The 20,182-nt window shown below is 50.0% G+C and overlaps 2 protein-coding genes across 3 annotated transcripts; one reads left to right on the plus strand and one right to left on the minus strand.

The window, feature by feature from the left end:
• The first annotated feature begins 6,053 nt into the window (after positions 1 to 6,053).
• Positions 6,054 to 10,475, plus strand: Ado (2-aminoethanethiol dioxygenase). The gene has a single exon (XM_052163515.1). It carries the CDS (start codon positions 6,422 to 6,424, stop codon positions 7,196 to 7,198), a length of 777 nt encoding a protein of 258 aa, XP_052019475.1. The 5' UTR covers positions 6,054 to 6,421; the 3' UTR covers positions 7,199 to 10,475.
• A 2,291-nt stretch (positions 10,476 to 12,766) lies between these two features.
• Positions 12,767 to 19,275, minus strand: Egr2 (early growth response 2). Of its 2 annotated transcripts, none has more exons than XM_052164179.1 (3): positions 19,177 to 19,275; positions 16,519 to 16,627; positions 12,767 to 15,178 (listed from the first exon to the last, which is right to left on the minus strand). In XM_052164179.1, exons 1-3 carry the CDS (start codon positions 19,273 to 19,275, stop codon positions 13,938 to 13,940), a joined length of 1,449 nt encoding a protein of 482 aa, XP_052020139.1. In that variant the 3' UTR covers positions 12,767 to 13,937. The 2 variants fall into 2 exon arrangements, with proteins under 2 accessions (XP_052020139.1, XP_052020140.1); XM_052164180.1 differs by lacking the exon at positions 19,177 to 19,275 and adding an exon at positions 16,933 to 17,099.
• Positions 19,276 to 20,182: the final 907 nt, after the last annotated feature.

The following is a 20,182-nucleotide window of genomic DNA, read 5'->3' on the forward strand; positions in this document are numbered from 1 at the left end:
TCGAACCCAACACCAAAGTCTCTGGGCTTAGAACAAGTGAGGAGACTGCTTCCACAGCAGAGGAGTGAGAGTCCAGAGAGCTAAAGAAGCAGGAGGAAAGGAGTTGCAGCACAAGCTCTCAGTGGAGATGGCCTGCGTTAAGAGGCCTGTAACGGTGTCATTTAAGGAAACAGAATGGACAAAGTATCTATGCCTGGTTTGCCAGCATTGTGCTCATAATGGCCTCTTTCTCTGTGTGGGATCAAGGAGATTCTAGACAGAAACATGAGTGTCATCTCCCACAATCCCCTGGGGGTGACACCCAGACACTCACAAAGCCATACATCCAATTCGTCTGATTTGGCAATTATTTTTCTTACCAACTTGGTATTCGTTCATAATGTAGGATGAGAAAAATGTGTTTTAAAATCTGGAAAGGAATACGAATACAATACAGACGGTTATTTAAGCGTAACTAAATATAGTCTAAAGTGGAGGGGATTTTAGCAGTTTTTTTTTTTTTTTTTTTTTACTGTCTTACAGCAGCCCAGAGTGCTAGGAATGTGGCACTTTTAGTGTGACCAAGAGATGGACAAAATGGTCTGTAGAGAAAGATTGAGAGGTTATCTTGTGAATAAAGGAAAAGCAGTCACTGTGAACTGAAGGAGAGAAGAAGAAGGAAACCCCAAAAGCAGCCTACTCCCAAGGGCGAAGGCAACCCTAGCAGAGAGCAGGGAGCTAAAGAGGCAGGGGCGGGGCTAGCAGAGAGCAGGGAGCTAAACAGGCGGGGGCGAGGTGGGGTATGCCCATGGCTTTCTCTTAAATGAAGCAACTTGACAGAAAAAGAATGTGTTTTATTTCTGCTTCTGTTTGCTTCCTCCCTTCCTAAATTTAATAGCTGTGGGCAGAAGGGGGGATGTCAGCTTTCACAGTCTTACCTATCACCGCAGAGCTGTGAGCTTGGGAAAGGGAGAACGTGGAGAGTCCCCTTTGAAAGAGACTGCTAAAGCAACAGCTTGTCAGAAAGCCCTGCACGCTGGCCCTGCGAAGCCAGAGCTCCGTGCTCACATCACCACCTCTCCTGTCTCCCTGGGATCACTTTGTCAAGCTGGGGTTCTCTGTGCTTGCCCACCAGCAATCTTGCCTGTTTAAAAATAAACAAAGAAAGCCAGCCAAGCCGGGCAGAGGTGGTGCATGCCTTTAATCCCTGCACTTGGGAGGCAGAGGCAGGCAGAGATCTGAGTTCGAGGCCAGCCTGGTTGGTCTACAGAGTGAGTTCCAGGAAACCCTGTCTCGAAAAACAAAACAAAACAAAATAATAATAATTAATGAAAAGAAAGCCAGCCAAGCCCCTTCCAGCCCACAGCTCTCTAAAGGCTTCCTGCTGAAATTATAACACAATCCAACCCCCTCCCGCAGCCTGCAAAGCATCCGTAAACTAGTCCTTGGCCCCTTCTCTGCTTTCATCCTCACACAAGACAACTCCCAGTATCCCTGAAGCCTTTCCTTTCTATCTGATAGGAATCAGGTTCTTCCTGATCAGGTCAGCCCTAGTGTGACAGGTTGTGACCTATTACGGGTCCTACAGCTCCTGGGTATACGGAGAGCTTTAGGCGACCTCTCTGCGGGCTTGCAGGACCTTGTATTGCATGACTCTCTCAAGCACAAGGAGACACAGCATGAAATGAGAGGCTCTCGGGTGAACATTGCCAGGGTGACTCTGGGAGAGTAACACTACCGTTTGCACAGAACTGTCCTGAAGTGGAAACTTAAGATTTTTTTTTTTTTGAATGTCGGTTGGATGGCATTTTGTTGGGGCAAGCATATGAAGGAATCTTTTGTTAAAGTGGACATAGGTGTGAAAGGCTAAGGCAAACTCAGAAGGAACGTTTCACTAAAGTAGTCATAGAAGATGTTCTGTTAAAGCAAATGTGTAAAAGGACACGTGATGAAGGATTTATTAACAACACATAGATCCGTCTGCCTTATATTGTATAATTGAGCTGTATTTGTCGGAATGTCATAGAGAAACACACCAAAAAAATTTTGGTGGTGTATTATAGTTTGTTGTTGATTTTAAGGATGGGGGCGGATAGGACATCATGCTGAGACAAGGCCTGTGTTGAGTCAAGAGCCGTGCTGAGGCAAGACACACAGAGGATACGTGCTGCTTGGAGGGTACAAATAGGACTCTACAGAGTGACGGAGACAGAGCTCGGCTTGCTGGGACAGCTGGCTGTGCAATGCTTGTGGGTCTTGAGTCTTCGCTGATCTTTACTTCCCTGAGAGAGGCAGGGCTGAGAGCTTCCCCTGGTGTTCCTGGTGGCCCCTCCTGCTGACTCGAGCCGAGGCTACTAGGTCATGTCACCACTGTTGCTACCCTGAATCTGCCAAACTAGACTATTGATATATCCAGAAGGTGTTTGTGAGTAAGCCAAGCTGCCGCTGTCTACTAACCTGTGAACTAAACTACTGATTTCCAAACAACACAGACGAAAGTTGCTCCAAGCAACCTTTCTAAACAGGTCCTCTTCCCCTGTATCCTTTCTTTTCCTGCTCCCTCAGGCAGGGAGTGGGTTACAAGGACGGTAACTTTAAAAAAAATCATTAAAAATAAAATTTGAAAAACTTAAACTGTACTGAGTTGGAAAATATCTTTTTATCTGAGACAGACATCACTTTCTAAAATGCAATACACATGTGAGGCACCTGAAAAGCCAGAAGAGACTGTCACAGACCCTGGTGCTGGCGTTAAAGATGTTCGTGAACCATCATGTGGGCACTGGGAATAGAACCTAGGTCCTCTGAAAGAGTATCTAGTGGTTTCTAACTGCTGTCATGCTCTGATATTTTCCATAGCTAATTTTCTTTTGAAACTTGGAATAAACCCAGTTCTTATGCCTGATAACTAAGTGTAAAGGAAAACCCCACACACAAGCATCATACCATCCTATGACCCTGTTCGACGGTCTCCGTATGTTTATATCAGTAAGGAATCTCCCATTCATGTCTCTTTGTCCATTAGCTCCTGCTGTAACATTGCCAGAGTGAGGAGGGCTCATGGTCTGGAGGCTGGGAAGTCAGGGAGCATGGTACCATCTGGCAATGCCCTTCCTGCTATAGCTTACTGCGGCAGAGGGTAGTATGCTATGTCTTAGCATGACAGCAGTAGCGTCAAACCGTGAGAAAAACACACATGCAAACTCAGTTGCTATCTTCTTATAAAACCACTGATGACATTGTGGGACTACACATCAATCTATCTACCTCCCAAAGGACTTTCTGACTATCATGGATATATGGATTTGAGGATTGCGTGTTCAGTGCATGCTATTAGTTTACCAAGTAAGCAATTTACTTCAGTTGCTAGTAAATTCCTTGGGAAATAACGCCTTGTCCCTCCTTGTTCCTCGCTGAACCTCCAAACACTAGGGCACTACTTTGTACCCACTAGATACTATTTATTGACAATGTATTCCACATGTCCCAAACTTCTCCAAATGTTTCTGCCATGCATTCAGACTTTTGTTACCATTTCTTTTTTTTTTCTAAGCATCTTTTGGTTTTCACTCTGCATAAAGCAAGATGGAGAAATAAAAAATAAAGACTTTTCAAAGGCCATTAATACAGATCCCGCTCAGCTGTGCTACTAGCAGTGCAGCAGAAAACCAAGCAAAGCACTTCTCTTCTATTTTATGGTTGTGAGCCTAGCCTTTAACACTGAGCCATCTCTCCAGCCCAGAAAAGCACTTCTCATGGGCAAACCCCATAGGCTCAGCATCCTTCCTTGGTGCAGCTCTGAAGGACAGCCTCCAAAAGAACTATGAAGGTCCTGAGACTTAAAAAGTAGCATATGCCAACACCCACTGGATCTCTAAAACTTCAACATACACAAAGTTTCTCCTACAGATAGACTTTAATGTAATTTGGACAAGCACCCCCCTCCCCAGTGTTTCCTACGCAGGTTGTCTGGAAACCTCATCAGCTAAAGGATGGAGAGTGAGGACCTGAGGAGGCATGACCTGGTCAAAACAACTAAAATAACTTCTCAAAGCTCTGCTCTGAAACTGATAAAGTCCACTTTCCATTTCAGCACACACTGAATGCCTAAACCTCTTGGTCTTTAAAGGGTAACTTGTAGCCATTGAAAAATCTTAATACCTATTGTCCTGTGGTAGTTACTATGTTCCCAAAGGCGTCTCTGGGCATTTGCACCTGTATCTAATCTTCCAGTTTACAGATGAAATACTTAGCTTCATTTACATAATTGCAAACAACTATTGAGGGGGGAAGCCGTGGAAATCAAGCAGGCTGTATGCTGCTTAGGTCTGTGCTCTTTAGTGTCTGTATCTCCTGCAAACTACTCTTTAATATAAGTAGACCGAGTAAGGGAAAAAATTCTGTATGTGAAAACGAAAGAACTGCCTCTTAAATATTCCTTACTTTACAAATAAACTGCATGGGATTGCCTTGCACAATGAACTTCCATAGTGCATTGAAGAATAGCACAACACCCGCTTCTAAAAGCCAAGTAATCTTAAGGATTAGTTTATGTAGCAAATAGCAACTCTTCTGGACGGTCCCATACTGTGGAATGTAAACAGGGCTGACTCACCATTTATGGATCTCAAAGTGACCCCCCACATGGTGCTGTACCTAGAGCCCCTTCAGTGGGGTCTCCTAACCAGAATTCTATCCTTCACTCCAATTCTGAATCAGAAAGAAGCCCTGGGGTATAACTTCTAGAATCACCTTTTAAGCTACCAAGGGACTTTCATGAGAACCTATGGTTCAGAAGTCTGGTTACATCAAAGCCAGCATTCTGTGGCTGAACGAACTGAGGACCTGGAAAGGTACACAGCGCTGAAAGACACACAGCTTGTGAGCAGCACAATAAGCTAGGTGCAGGAGCTAAGTCCTTGTGTCCCGTGGTTCCATTTATACCAATTCAAACTGCGTTTCGTTAAGTTGCACTGACTGTTTTTCTACATATGCACTTGCAACTTAATCTCTCGTGTACAGAAGGGGAATAATACAGTCAGTGCCTACCTTCTTAGGAGTTTCTGTAAGGGTATTACTAAGATAACATTCATTATTTGATGTATTTAACAAGGTACCTGGAATATCACACTTACTGCATAGGATACATAACCCATTTTTAAAAAGCCTGCCCGTTTAACTGAAGAGGATTTCCTGGGTCACTGAAGTTATAAGCCCATGTTTAACTCTGAAAATCCAAGAAGACCTAAAATTCAGGGTAAAGATTTAAATTCATATTATAATATCTACTATCTTCTTTTGCCAGCCACCACCCATGTTTGTAAAAAGTCCAGAGAATAATCATTCTGCGGTGACCTAACTCCATAAACTAGCCCGATAGTTGCATTGCACTAGAGACTCCCGACAGTGATAATCTACCCTGACAAAACGCCCCCTCCTCAACTGGTGTTTCTCAGGCGCTCCAGGGATGGATAACTACTAGTATTCAGAACTCTGGCTGTAACAAATAGTCTTTTGCAGCTTCCCTGCTGTCAGTGGGTCAAGAAGCAGCAGCAGCAGGCCCAGAGGCAAACAACAGCTGTGCACAGCTGTGCTGGGTGACCGCTTTGGTTACCAGCCCGACCCCATTCACCTCCTAAGAAACAGAAAAGTACAGAAACGCCATCCACGGATCTCCACGGCGCACACAGAGTGGCCAACGAGGAGCTATGGTTGACCCCCGAAACCTCATTCGCAGGGAGCAAGGGTCAAAGGTGACCCCCGAGTGACCCAGCAGGCCCTAGCGGCACCAGAAGAAGGTCAACGACCCTCTTGCTCCTCCGTTTTTCCCAGAGGCGAAAAGCCTCCACCAGCTGCCGGAAGTGTGTCACCCCTCCTGCGGGGATGCCGGGAGTTGTAGTTAAATGGCTATATCTCTTGCATAATAGTTACGTTTTATCAAACAAGAAAACAGCCTGAGACTCTAGGAAACGAACATACCGCTGCTTGCTTTCTGCCAAATCTTAAAAATCCTGGCTTCCACACTCTGCAGGACGCGTTCCTGCCGCGCGCAAGTTCAGACTAGAACTACAAATCCCAGCGTGCCTCGCGGCGCTCCCGCCGCGCCCGGCTGTCGTCCTTGGTGTGGGCCGCGTGAATGGAGCTCCGGGCATGAAGCAGCGCCTGGCACGGCCCGCGCAGCGCCTACCTGTGTCCCGAGCGTGAGTGCGGGCAGCGGCCGTGCGCGTGCGCACTCGCCTTCGCGCGCGGGCAAGCGCCCGACCGTTGGCGCGCTAAGCGGGCGACCGTGCAAGGCGGCCCCGCGCGCCCCGCCGGCCGGTTGTTGCGGGGGTCTCCCGCCTGGCGCGGGGGGCCGCGGGCAGCCGTGGCGGCCGCCGGAGACCGCAAGGGGCGGCGCAGGGGCGGAACGGGCCGGCCGCGAGCCGCGCAGGAAGCGCCAAGCATGCCCCGCGACAACATGGCCTCCCTGATCCAGCGCATCGCTCGCCAGGCGTGCCTCACCTTCCGCGGCGGCGGCGGCTCGACGGGCTCCGAAGGGCCGGCGCCCGGCTTCCCGGAGAACCTGAGCCAGCTCAAGAGCCTGCTGACCCAGGTGCGCGCCGAGGACCTCAACATCGCACCGCGCAAGGCGCTGCCGCAGCCGCTGCCGCGCAACCTCCCGCCGGTCACCTACATGCACATCTACGAGACCGAGGGCTTCAGCCTGGGCGTGTTCCTGCTCAAGAGCGGCACGTGCATCCCGCTGCACGACCACCCGGGCATGCACGGTATGCTCAAGGTGCTGTACGGCACGGTCCGCATCAGCTGCATGGACAAGCTGGACACGGGGGCCGGGCATCGGCGGCCGCCGCCTGAGCAGCAGTTCGAGCCTCCGCTGCAGCCCATGGAGCGGGAGGCCGTGCGACTCGGCGTGCTGCGCTCCCGGGCCGAGTACACCGAGGCCAGTGGGCCCTGCGTGCTCACTCCACACCGGGACAACCTGCACCAGATCGATGCTGTGGACGGGCCAGCTGCCTTCCTGGACATCCTGGCCCCACCCTACGACCCTGAGGACGGCCGGGACTGCCACTATTACCGTGTGGTGGAGCCCATCAGACCCAAGGAGGCTTCCGGCTCTGCCTGCGACCTTCCCCGAGAAGTGTGGCTCTTGGAGACCCCACAGGCCGACGACTTCTGGTGCGAGGGAGAGCCCTATCCAGGCCCCAAGGTCCTACCTTGAAGCTTCTGCCACCGGGGAACTGTGGGCCAAAGATGTACCCTGTCCTGCTCAAGAAAGGCCTGGCTGCCCTCTACCTACCATAAGGGCTCTTCTCTCTCTGCCCCCTCGCCTGGACGATGGATTTACTGGAGTGACCAGCGCCACATCTTGGGCAGCCTTGGGGAGCACGGCCCACTGGAGTACAGCCACCACCACCACCACCACCGGGCACGGTTATGGGGGCGGGTGGGCGGGGAGGCTAGGCTGATTCCTGGTATTGTCACTGCCACCAAGGCTTTGATTTAAGGGAACAGGGCAGGGCCCCTAAAGCGCTTCCATCCTAAAGCCATAACGAAAACATTTTTGTTTCTCATTCTCTACAAAATACACTAAGTGGTTTTGAATCCCTCTTCACTTCGGTGACCAAGATTTGTTTTCCCTCCTGCCCACTCTTGCTCCTTAATGGTTTAATTTATTACTGATCGTGCATGACCTTGAATTTTTTATTTCTTTTCTTTCTTTCTTTTTTAGTTATTCCTTTGGTTCAAAAAAAAAAGCATACACACAAACAACTGAGCATCTAAAGTGAGGAGTTGTGAAACTCCTTCTAGCGCTGGGGTTCCCCCTCATGACTGCGTGCTGAGGACTATTGCTTTCCTCCACTGGCTTGGTAGCCACTTGTGGTGTACTCAGGTAGCCTTTAGTAAGAAACTCACACATGTGAATTCTCTGTCAGGCCCTTAGAGCTCATCTTCCCCTTGGGTCGTTTAAACAGATTTTTTTTTTTCTGTTGGGGAATTTGCCTTTAAAGCAAAGACTATATTATCCTCAACTGACTTTTTTCTTGATGTACTTCAAAGATGATACAATAATTAAGTGTTTTCTAACCCAGACGATTCAGAGGAGCTGAATCTGCTATGCTTCCAAATAACTGAATGTAAAGGCCCCGGCCACCTGTTGAATTCCATATTCTTACTTCCTTCCGGCTTCTTCCAGTAGACGAGAAAGATACTCTTGACTGTTTTCTGCCTTCAGAGGAGCTGTGGTTCCTGCTGTGCTGCTGGAGATAGTGTCTCTGCGTTCCCTTAGACAAGAGCCAGTGCTGCCTACTACCTGCCTTTTCTCGCAGGAAGAGGTAGAAGACATAGCGTACCCTGGGAGGGCCTCTGGATGTAGCCTGCCTGCTAAGCACGCAAGAAGCCCTGGGCTCCACTCCTCAGTACCACAGGAACCAGTGTAGCACACAGCTGTAGCTCCAGCATTTAGGAAGGACAGGCGGGAGGGGCAGAAGTCAAGGTCAGACTTAGCTACAGAGTGAATTTGGGCAGAACCTTGGATGCCTGAGACACCATCATATAAATGTGTGTGTATACATATATACATGTGTGTGTGTGCACACATAATAGATGATTGAGAATTTAATCATTTAGGGCACCAAGATCGGGAGAATAAACCCTATGCCAGCTCCTGCAGCAAACGCTCGTGCCGCTGCCACAGTATGGCTAGCTGAGCTCGGCACCCTTACCATGTTTACAGACCTGTTGACACTATCGATTCTGGCCATGGACCACCAGTTTTCCCTGTTTACTACGTATAGGGTTCCTTTCAATAACAGGCCTTTTCCTAAAGACAAACTGTAGAAATCAAATGTGCCCAACTGTCTTCTAAGCCCTCTTGATGGCTCACGTGGCAATAGAATATAATAATATCGGCGATAAATGGAGACTTAACTACCATGGGTAGCATGTGTTTGTTGAGCAGGAAGGGAAGCCGCTTTTGGCTCCACATACCCAGGTTACACATCCAGGCTGAAGGGGTGTCTGTTCCCAGTGCAGTCGTTAAAGTGGGACGAGATGGCAAATCATTGATGGCTTGGCTTGTGACTTTTTGTTTCATTTTAATAAAAATGAAAACAACAGGCCAGTGGACACCTGCTTTAAACCTGACACAGGACCCACACCAAGCACCCACTGCTGCTGCTAGAGTTGAAGTTCTTTCCAGTCATGGTCCTTAAAATGTCTGAGTCCTTGCGAAGCAGCTCTCTGAGCTACTGGTTTGAAAATCTAGATAGGAAGTGATGGTTTTAAATTTGACTATTTCTTTTCATAATAATGAGTATGGTTTTCAGCCACATACACAGTTTGAGTTGCAGCAAAGGTTGATTCATTTACAAAGACTGTTGAGAGTCATGTGTTCTTTACTCCACACTCGGAGGTACTTCAATGGAGCCTGTAGAAATCTAGCCTGGAATCGGGCTAGTAGTAGAAGTGATTATAAAGGTCTTCACTGCAAAGGAGGGGAAATAGTAAAGGTTTGCTATAAGCAGTTTGGAAGGAGGAAAAAAAAAACCCTAAGGTGCTTTTCAAAAGAGTAACGACATCGTTCTGAGCTAAAACAGCAATACTGTGTTCCTCGTTAGTTCAGTAAGAACAGTGGAACTCATTTCATTAATACATTGAGTAAATTTACGGTGAAAACAGTATAATATGTTTTAATGAGCCACTTGAGAAAGAACATGCTCATTACTAAGATACAATGTGCAGAAAAATCCTCGCACGTCTATGCATAAACTATCAGCTGTAACTTCTGCCGTTGTGTTTCCCCATAGACCTACAATATAGATTGTGGTCTAGAAATTGGGATAAAAGTTACCTTCTCCTTTTCTTGAGAAAGACCAGTGAGCACAATGGTGTCAGTCACTTAACTTTTCTGATGAATAATAAATGCAATAACTAGCTCCTGGATAAGAAGCTGTCTGTCTGTCTGTCTGTCAGTGACCAATTATATCGATGTAAGATTTTCATACCTTCCTACTCCTTTGAGAATTGATGGGTTTACTACCACATGCTGCTGATTACATGGAAAAGCCAGCCTTTTGAGTAATGTGTTTCCTATGTCTATAGGAGTGAGTTCTCTGGGTTCTTAACATGACTCGAGTCCCACTGTTAAAATGTATACCTTTCCTCCCCTCTCCTTGCATTGTCTTGTAGGTTCCTTGAACCTGAAAGCTGGGGAGAACCTGCCTGCTCCTACTTCAAATGAGTCAACTGCTTTAAGTCTCCTACCCGGCAGAGAAACAGTTGCCCCCCACTTCAGAGCTCTGACAGCATTTACTCCTATACCCGCAGGCCTGAATTCAAAGCTTAGGGTTACACAGAACCCAGATTGGACCATTGCACTGAGGTTTCTGCTGTCAAAGGAGATCATTTCCTAATGGTACCCAGTCTTTCAATGCAGGGGTGTTTACGCTTCTGAGTAAAATCTGTACTTATGGGAAATAAAGGCATGTTTAAAATTATGTAGAAATAATGTTGCTTATTGCAAAGTGGAGAAGGGAAACATTATTATGATAAGTATTTTAATTATTGTTGAAAGCTCACAGTTTATTCCATAAGGTTGTATTGTACCAAAAGCCAGTGACCTACAGATTCCCAAAGACCAAGAAGTGGTATAAACTTAGCTTGTTTTCTTGAGCGTGGTCTTTGAAGCAAGCCGACTGAAAATACATCTGAGAGTATTTAATGTCTAATTACACTATTTTGCTGTAACAGAAAAGGCCGCTTTTGTATTTAACCTAAAGAAAATAACAAGAAAACAAAGTCAACTTTTATCGTAAAAGGAAAAAAAAAACCTTACTGCATAAGTGTTTTCATCTCTTTTTCTTGTTGCGTCTTACTAATTTGATGGCTGTCGTGTAGACTGGCAGCATCTTAGATGTCTGTCTCCCTGCCTGCACACACATACTGAGGTGTTCACAATAGCTGAAAAACATTTATAAAATCATTTGCCTTGATCTTATTAACAATTAGGATATAGAAATGAAAAAACCTGGCTTGAGAAAGATATTTAGGTTTAATCAGCTGTTTATCATACAAATCAAACTATCTCAGGCATGAATCTTTAAGGAGTCACCTCTGTACAAAACCTACCCAAAACACTCTGCGGGGGGTAGGGGGGTGGGGGGGAATTAAAAGAACCAAATTTACCTTTCTGTGGTGATTTCTTAGGCAGATTTTTTAAATGTGAGAATTGGCCTGAATGCTTTTAAGCGTGAAAAAAAGTTGGTTAAAGATACTGACTGACTTGGGGAGGTTTGCACCCATACTAGCATGGAACTGATTACATAACCGGTGTGCTTAGCATGGGGAGTTCTTTTTGTCTTGGTCTTTAAGTGATGTTTAGTCTTGCTTTTAAGATCCTGACTTGGGTGATCTTGATTGAAGGTGATCCAAAATTAAAATTTTAAAGATGACTAAAATCCATACAAAATTTAAGTGTATAAGATCTTTAAATAATGGAAGTTTTGCAGGAGAGAGGTATTTAAAAGTTACCGTGCTGTGACATTGCTTTATAGTTGCCAGTGTTGGATAAATAACAGTAATACCCTTGATAGTTGGCAAGCCTGAGTCCAGTAGGAAATTTTAAGATATGGTGCATACCCCACACTAAAGGTTTTGAAATCTCTATTTAGGAGTTCTGGAAAGCAGTCTCTACATCCATGAACGGGGGATAAAGGAAGGAGATTGGGGAGGGGGTAGTACCAGTTGCCTCCATAAATTGAATCTCTGATCGTTATGTTGTTAAGGTCCAAAGATGTGACCACTACTCGAAAATGCAAGCCGTTGATTAGTAGCCATCAGCCCAAGGGACTTTACAGAGACCAGAAGCAATGGAGGGGTTTTCTGTTGAGGCTGAGCAGAGCACCAGCAGATTACATTGCATAAGAAGCAGTAGACATTATAAATATTTAGGTCCAGATTTTCAGAGTAAAGATGCTAACAAACATGATCTGTTTGCTTTGTAAGATAAATAGGTAGGTCCAATTATTTTGTGTTTAAAAGAAAATCATAAAAAGGTTCCCAGTAAAAGAAACCTTAAGAGTTTTATAATCTGGTATCTTGGGGAGACAACTTACCTAGTAAGTTTAGATTGCCTTGGAGTTTCACAGCCTGGTGTTCACCTATCTTAAGTTATTTTGAGACTCATTTTCTAGGTCCACCAAGCTTGCGACAAATGATCCCTCCAAACACGGGCAACCATCTGCGACGCCAGAACGGGAGAGAAACGAGTCCCGGGGGGTAATTCCTGAAGCCACCTCATTAACGTTGGCATCAGCAGTGTCTGAGCAGTTGTGATCCGAAGGGCTGATAGCTCTTTGGGAAAGTTTCCTGGGGTTGTGAGATTAATCCTGGAACCCAAAAAGTCCTACCTAGTTTGACCATGCCGTCACACTTTCCACAAAGCCACAACTCGGGAGCTCCAGGCCATGGTCAGAGTTCCTAAAGCAGCTAGCTCTGGGGCTGTCGTCTCTGAGTGGTACTTGTTTGTAAGTATTTATTTTGGGGGGCCCACTAATTCAACGGGGTTGGGGGAGGTGGGTTGGGGGGTGTGTGTCCCTGAAGACTGGCTGGTGAATACAGACTAATGGACGGCTTGCTCTCCACAGGCCAGCAAGGGAACATGGAGGTTCTGCTAGCCCTCTAACTCAAGTGGTCTTTTGTTCATAGTTCTCTGATGTCAATCGCTATCTTAGCTCCACCCAGTTAAGCACTTTGTAAATGATTTCTACCACAGAACTATTGTTGAAAAGTATTTATTTACACCATAGTCATAAGCCATCCATTATCTGAACTCCAGTTAGTGGTTTTATGTTAGGATAGATTGTTTATCTCTCCACAACTATTAAGAGCTAATAACCAAACGAATCAGCCGCAGTGACATTAAGCACATTCTCATCTGAAATTTGACTACAAAGGTAACACTTTTAAGTCACAAAACAGAGCATACAAAAATATACTTTCTAAAAAAATTCCAAATATTAATAGGCAGAAATATACAGCCATACTTAAACCCAGGGAGTGATTTTGTTTTTTCCATAGTAAGGCATCCTGTACACATGCAGACCCTGTAACACTGCCCACATCACACAAGGCACAGAGGACACTTGCAACACACGCATGCATCCTACGTACATCCCCCTTTAAATAAGTTAGTTAACCTTTGACTCGTGTCAAGAGATCATAAATGCTTTACATTTTTTTCCCGAAGGTTCAGAACTCGGAGAACAGTGCACATCAAAAATACACAAAATCTGAATGATATACACTGAAAAAATAATCTTTTGTTTCTCAACAAAAAGGAGCCAATATCGCTTTGTCCTTCCCCGACATTGCACTTCCGTTCTCTTGAGTTTTTAGGACATATTGCTTAAGGGTTGAGGTGGCTAGAGAAACTTCCATTCACTGCTCTAGGGCCACAGAGTGGCAGCCAGGACCAGGCTCTGATTGCTGTACAACTCCCCCACCCCCACCCCCAAGTCAGTCCCAAGCCATTAAAGTGCCACATCGGTTTTGCTTTAATTTAGTCTTTTCTGCTGTCCTTGCCCAAAGGAATCAGCAACTCCCAAGCTATTGTAGAAAAAGTCTCAGAACAACTGGCATCCAGGACCCATGAGCAGGGCTAGCAAACCACAGTCAGACATCTCTCAGTCAGGGTAGAGCACAGCCCTGTAGGCCAGGAGCCCTCACCCAGCCCTGTTCTGACTCCCCATTTCTTGGAGTGACAGTCAACTCCCTTAAAATGGCCTAAATTTTCGAGGAAGGCCATCTGTGAGAAGGTGGGACAGAGCTGGGCGCCATCAAGGTCCTTTGCCCAGGATCACAGGATCACAGGGAGGAATAGGGAAGGGTGGTAGTGTTTGCAGCTCCAGTGGATGGAGGGCCTCTGGGGCTTTGGAGAGTGTGTCAGCCAGAGCTTCATCTCACGGTGTCCTGGTCCGGGAGGTGCAGGAGGCCAGTGGTCCTCCAATGGCGCTGTTACCGCATAGGCTGCCCCCGGGCTGAGAGCCCCCAGGACCAGAAGCTGAAGACTGAGCGGATGCAGATGATGAGGGGGCACTGCTCTTCCGTTCCTTCTGGCGAAGGTGGATCTTGGTGTGGCGTTTTCTTTCGTCACTCCTGGCAAACTTGCGGCCACAGTAGTCACAGGCAAAGGGCTTCTCCCCGGTGTGGGTTCGGATGTGAGTGGTGAGGTGATCACTCCGGCTGAAGTTCCGCATGCAGATCCGACACTGGAAGGGCTTGTGGCCCGTGTGGATTCGAATATGCCTGGTCAGCTCGTCAGAGCGTGAGAACCTCCTGTCACAACCTTCAGCTGGGCAGGGATAGGGCCTTTCGTGCACGGGTGTCTTGCTGGGCCTGTTAGGGTACTTTCGAGGTCGCAGGATGGGCCTCAATGGCAGGTGGTGCGGATTATAAGGGGTGGCAGTCACTGCTGCAGACCCACTGCCAGGCAGCCGGGGTCCCTCAGCACCTCCACTTGCCCCTGGTCCCGTGACCCCAGCACTGGGGCCTCCCAGAGTAAAATTACGGATGGTAGAGAGTGGGGTGAGCGGAGGGGGGACCCGCAGGGAGTCCAGAGGGCAGGGGAACGGCTTTCTATCAGGGCCAGCGGCACCATGTGGATCTCTCTGGCACGGAGATGGAAAAAATCCAGGATAGTCTGGGATCATAGGAATGAGACTTGGGTCCATAGCTGGCTTGGGGGATGGGTAGGAAGGAGGTGGCTGGTAGGCCAGGGAGGAGGTGGAAGTGGTGGGTGGCGGTGATAGGAATGCTGAAGGATCCTGGTACAGATCTCCTGTACAGCCCGAATAAGGAGGAGGAGGTGGTGGAGAGTAGAGGTGGTCCAGTTCAGGCTGAGTCTGGGACATGGTACACACACTCAGGGGTCCCGTGGCCAGTGGGTTGGGGGAGGCGGAGGTGACGCTGGATGAGGCTGTGGTTGAAGCTGGAGGGGTGACCCCTTGCAAGATGCCCGCACTCACAATATTGATGATGCCTTCTGGGTAGCAGCTCGCACCAGGGTACTGGGGGTCAATGGAGAATTTGCCCATGTAAGTGAAGGTCTGGTTTCTGGGCGCAGAGATGGGAGCGAAGCTACTCGGATATGGGAGATCCAAGGGTCTCTTCTCTCCAGTCATGTCAATGTTGATCATGCCATCTGGGGAGGGAAACGTCAGGGAAGAGGTAGGAAAATAAGACTACAAACAAGAGCTAATTCACGCCCATGTGCGCATGCACACACACACACACACACACACACACACACACGGCCTTCCCCCGTTTCATGATTCCAACACTACAGAGCAACAGGTGGGGAAACTGAGGCCTGGGGAGACAGTAAGAAGTTAGCCAGAGCCTGGGACTCAAGAACTCTATCTCCAAGAAGCAGGGCATGCCCCTTCCTGCCACTCTCCCCCAGTCATCTGTGACTCTAGTCCCCAATAAAAACACCCAATAGCAACAATATATATCAATTTCCCATCTGCCTCGGACTTCTGTCGCACTCTTTTTTTTTTTTTTGTCGTGTGGTCCTACCGGAGAGGCAAACGTACAGACAGCAGTGAAAGAGCCGACCAATCCCAAGCGGTATGGAGAAAGTGCCAGCCGCGAGGAGAGGGGAACCCCAGAATGGGTAAGTGGGTGGGTGATGTTCTTGCTGCTAATTCCTGGTGCCACCTCCCCCCCCTCCTGCTGCGCTTCAGCTGAAGACTGCCAGTAGGAACCCAGGCAGCGGAGGAAGGAGTCTAGAGTTCCCTTCCCTCTTCAACATCCTCAGCCAAGCCCGACACCCGCGCATCCCAGCCTTAGCCTAAGACTAAGAGGCTGGGCTTCTAGGAAGGCCCGGGGGCTGAGGAAGACGACTTTACACTGCATCGCCAAGGAACCCGGCGCACACTGGTGCCAGGGCGGGTCTCCCTAGGCATTCTCCTTGCCTCTTCCCGCTGTTATTTGCCCTGCTCAGCCTCCTCGTCTTACTAACCCCATTCACTTTGGGGCGATGCTCCAGTTGGGTAATGCCTCCCAGCAGCACCAGAAGCGCTAGCGCTCGGGAGATCCTCCTGGAGAGAGCTCTGCCCGGAGAGCGCTGCCCGCGCGCTTCCCAAGCGCTCCCCTGCCACCTAGCTCTCCAAACGCGCAGCTTTAGCCCGACTGCCGAACTTTCCCAGTACTTTAAACCTAACCCAGAAGCGCAGAGTCCAGCTGATGGACCTGCTTCAAGGACCAGGACAGGGTGAGCCTTCAGCCCTGCGCCCAGCCAAATCTGGGCGCGCCCGGAGTCAGTCACAGGCATGCGGGTTGCTTTTGGTGACCAGGTGCATCTGCCGGCGCGCACGGTCCGGGAGCCCTAGTCTGTTCTTGCCCGCTCCCCCTGCACCCACTTCCAGCCTTCAGAGCCAGTGTGGCCAGCGCGTCCACCTCAAGTCCCCATCCTCGCCTCCAAGCCCCTCACACCCACCCCTCCCCACCTACAAGCTCCGAAGACGACACGCGGCTTACCTCCAGTTACTCCGTTCATCTGGTCAAAGGGGCCTCCCAGTTCACCATTGGGGAAGATGGTCACCGACGAGGCGGCGAGGTCTTCCACCGGGTAGAGGCTGTCAGGCAGCTGGTGCATAAAACCACTGAGAGTTACTGGGATTTTGTCTACGGCCTTGGCGGTCATCATTTGTTCCTCGCACAACCTGGAGACCCAACTCCCTCGCTACCTGGAGTGCCAGAGAAGCCGTTTTTGGAGAGGGGTTGGACTGAGCCTGAGATGGTATCTCCTTTTGCCCCTCCACACTTAGAAAAGACCACCACCACCACCACACATCCACACACACCAGAAAAAAAAAATCTAACAGAAATAAAACTAGCAACCAAGTTGTTGGCTTCTTAAGAAAGAAAAAAAAATGGCTATCGGCCACTGACTCTCTCCTGCCTGTGATCCGGCTGTTGGGGAGTCAGGAGTTGCTGGTGTAGTGTTATTATAACAGTCAGTGTGTCCCCTCGCCCAGCTATTAATCAATCGCTGCTCTCTCAGACGGAAAGTGTTAGGCTCCGAGTATTTATGGCAGGTCTTCAACCTGTGACGTCGCTGCCCATATATGGACTGAGGAACAGGGCTGGGCCTGGCAGCTTTTGCCGTCACATGGCCAATTTGCATACGGGCTTGGCTGCGCGGGCTCCGCCGAGCTCGCCCGGAACGATTCGCTGCCGGTGGACAACCGCCCGGGTCTGGGGCTCTCGGCCCCTGCCTGCAGCGGATACACCGGACTGCAGTTCAGCGGGAGGAGAGCGCGATCAACGACCCTGGAGCGGCTGCCGTGGGTGAACCCACGGGCGGCGATGCCAGCTCTGTCTCTTGGGGCGGGGAGGAATTCCGGTTCTCCGAGACTTTCCAAAAAAGGAGAAGATCCGGTAGTGGCGGCTCCGCCTCCCCGCCCCTTGTTTGGGAGCCATTCCGGAAAATTAAACTTCGGAAAGAAACCGAGCCCTGCCGAGACACTACAGTCAAACCCCTCCTTCACTTTCTTGGCAGCTCAAAACCGCAAGCAAAAGAAAAAAAAAAGAGAGACAGAGAAAAAAAGAGAGAGAAAAAAATTACCCGCACTCACGGAAGCTGACTGCCTTTTTCTGAATTACACGGTGGAAAGTAGTGTCTGGTGATAAGAGTAAATGCGGTCTTGCTTTTTTGGAAAGTCTGTGCTATTTATACAGGAGTGAAAACGGAACAGGTCTGGGCTGTTTGTTTAAGTATTTTAGGTAACTTGAGGGTAGGGGTTAGGGTTAGAGAAGGGAGCTTCGAGAGAGATCCTCGGCCGGAGGCACCCCTCCCTCTGCCCGCGCCCTGCCCGCCCCCTCCCCTCCAGCTGCTGCACAGAGCGGGCGCCCTTCCCGGCGTGTCTGGGCGGTCCACTGCGTGGGGGCGACCAGATGGAGGCTTGGACACTCACCCGAGCGCGCGCGCGCGCGCACACACACACACACACACACACACACACGCTCCACTTCCGCTACACACGCTCCCTCCTCCGCTGCCCTCTTACAAACCCACTCAGCACACCTTACGCTACGCAACCACACACCTCCCTCTTGACAGCGCGCGTGTGTACGCCCGCCTGCCAGGCGACAGACAGGATACCCTAGGAAGACACTATCCTCACTTTCACAATCTCCCCCACCCCACCCCACCCCGAACACACACACAGCCCTATGCGTACACTTTCCTGGGGGTGCATCCTACCACCCGCGCCTAAGGTCTACCCCAGGAATAGTGTCCCCCTCTTTTGCTTAGGGCTTGCTCGGCGCCGAGTGACAACAAATAGCACAGTTTCGGGTCGCCGTGGCCCCCACACATGTTTTCCTCGGCAAATAAATAAATAAATAAATAAATAAACAAACAAGCCCTTCCAGTAGAAATCTTCCTGTTAAATGACCAAAAACTTTTCAGAAAGCTAAAACGGACACTCGGACACTCGGCTCCCACCTCCCCATGCGCCCAGCCCGCATCCGATGCGCTCCGGCTGCGGCAGGGTACCCAAGCCCGAGGCTCCGAGACCTGCGTAGCCTGGGGCAGCAGACAGACGCGAACTGGGAAACTGCCCTGCCCTTCTCAGCTCCAAAGACCCGGCAGAGAAGGGATCCAGCCCAGTTCGGGCCAGGCTGTTCTCTTTCTTGACCCAGGCTACCCGGAGCAGCCAGGATCCCCGGCGGGCAGGAGCCACGGCGCCACGCCGTGGAGGGAGCGCGGCGCTACAGGCGCTCTCCCGCCCATCACCTGCGTTGCCCGCGGCCGCAGCGCGCTGGCTCCTGCCCACTTAGAGGACGGTGGTCAGGGGAGCCCCAGGGTCACCAGGAGCCGGCTTGTCGCCGCTCTTTGAACAGCGCTGTTCTCCCTTTGCCAGCTGCGAAAGTTGTTCTCCCAGGAATGGTTCTCGCCATGATTTCAAACGCCCCCCCCACACCCCAAAAGCATTATCTGGGAAAGTTTCTCGATCGCGCGCTGTGCGAGGTCTCCTTTCCAATTGGGGATCAAATTCAAAGGGGACAGGAGAGAACGCTCAGCGACCGTGGAACCTCTGTGGGTGTCCCACCCTCTGAAAAAAAAAATCCTTGCAAAGTTCGGTTTCGAGGGGTTGGGGGTATAAAAGGAAGAAATAGCCGCGCTCTTACCACGTGCGCCAGCCCGCTCCGTCTGCGCTCCGGCCAGTCCCGCGGCCCCCGCGCTGACCACAGGCAAGACGACGCCTCGGAGGGGAGCCCGACTCTCATCTCCAGCCTGGGTCGGGAAGAAAGGGGGGGGGGTGTCGGGTTATGCAAATAGAGGTCCCAGCGGTGGGGCTCAGGTTACGGTCCCCCACCAGCCCCAGAGGTGAAGCACCCACCCGCGCGGGAGGCGCGGGCCCTGGCGACTGCTGGCGCTTCGCTGCCGTCGGTGCACGTGGGCGGGAGGATTGCAGCAGCCGCCCCTCTTCCCCGGCGCCTCCGCCAGCCCCGCAGGCTGCCGCCTCGCGCCGCCCCGAGGGGGAGCTCCCGGGCGGCGGAGAGAGCGGGGAGCAAGGAAACCAGCCCAGGGCAGGACGCCCGAGGATGGTGGTAGAACTTAACTGGAGCGCGCGGGAAGCTGGCGGATTGCCGCTACCAACCTTCGCGGAGGAGGACAGTGGGGGTAAGAGAAGGGGTTCCCGCACCATCGAGGAGTCTAGAAAGGAGGAGCGGGGAGGGGGGTTGGCCGGGGTGGGGGGACCCGATGGAAGCTGAGCCTTCCAAGAACTCTCACCTACCTTTAAAAGCTTTCGCTGGACCCAGCTATGGCTGAGCATGGGGGAGGGGAGGCAGGTGCTAATGGAAGCTAGCTGCCCGAGGCCTCTCAAGCCAGGCTGGGAAGGAAGGATGCCCGGGGCCAGTCCCTCTCTCAGCCCTTCCAGAACATCGGAGGGGAACCAGTCTGTGAGAGCCTTACTTTTACACACACACACACACACCCCATACACACTTTCTTCCTCCCTTTCCTTTTTTTTTTTTTTATTTATTTTTTAAAAAAAGTACAAACCTTTAAACATGGGCAGCGTAGATCATGGAACAAAACCAAGAGGACATATTTCAAGCCAGCCACAGTGAGCGTAGACAGAGGAGTTCAGGAGAGCTAAAAGAACTTGCCTAAAGTCTCGCAGTTGGT

The sequence above is a fragment of the Apodemus sylvaticus genome, chromosome 19, assembly GCF_947179515.1.
Source record: "Apodemus sylvaticus chromosome 19, mApoSyl1.1, whole genome shotgun sequence".
Lineage (NCBI taxonomy): Eukaryota > Metazoa > Chordata > Mammalia > Rodentia > Muridae > Apodemus > Apodemus sylvaticus.

What these genes read in the sequence shown, in the direction of transcription:
- Ado (XM_052163515.1), top strand. Translation starts at nt 6,422, where the DNA reads ATGCCCCGCGACAACATGGCCTCCCTGATCCAGCGCATCGCTCGCCAG.
- Egr2 (XM_052164179.1), bottom strand. Translation starts at nt 19,275, where the DNA reads ATGAGAGTCGGGCTCCCCTCCGAGGCGTCGTCTTGCCTGTGGTCAGCG. An exon ending in GGAGCGGGCTGGCGCACGTG is followed by an intron (nt 16,628 to 19,176) that starts GTAAGAGCGCGG and finishes TTTATGCACCAG; the next exon opens with CTGCCTGACAGCCTCTACCC. An exon ending in GATGAACGGAGTAACTGGAG is followed by an intron (nt 15,179 to 16,518) that starts GTAAGCCGCGTG and finishes TTCCCTCCCCAG; the next exon opens with ATGGCATGATCAACATTGAC.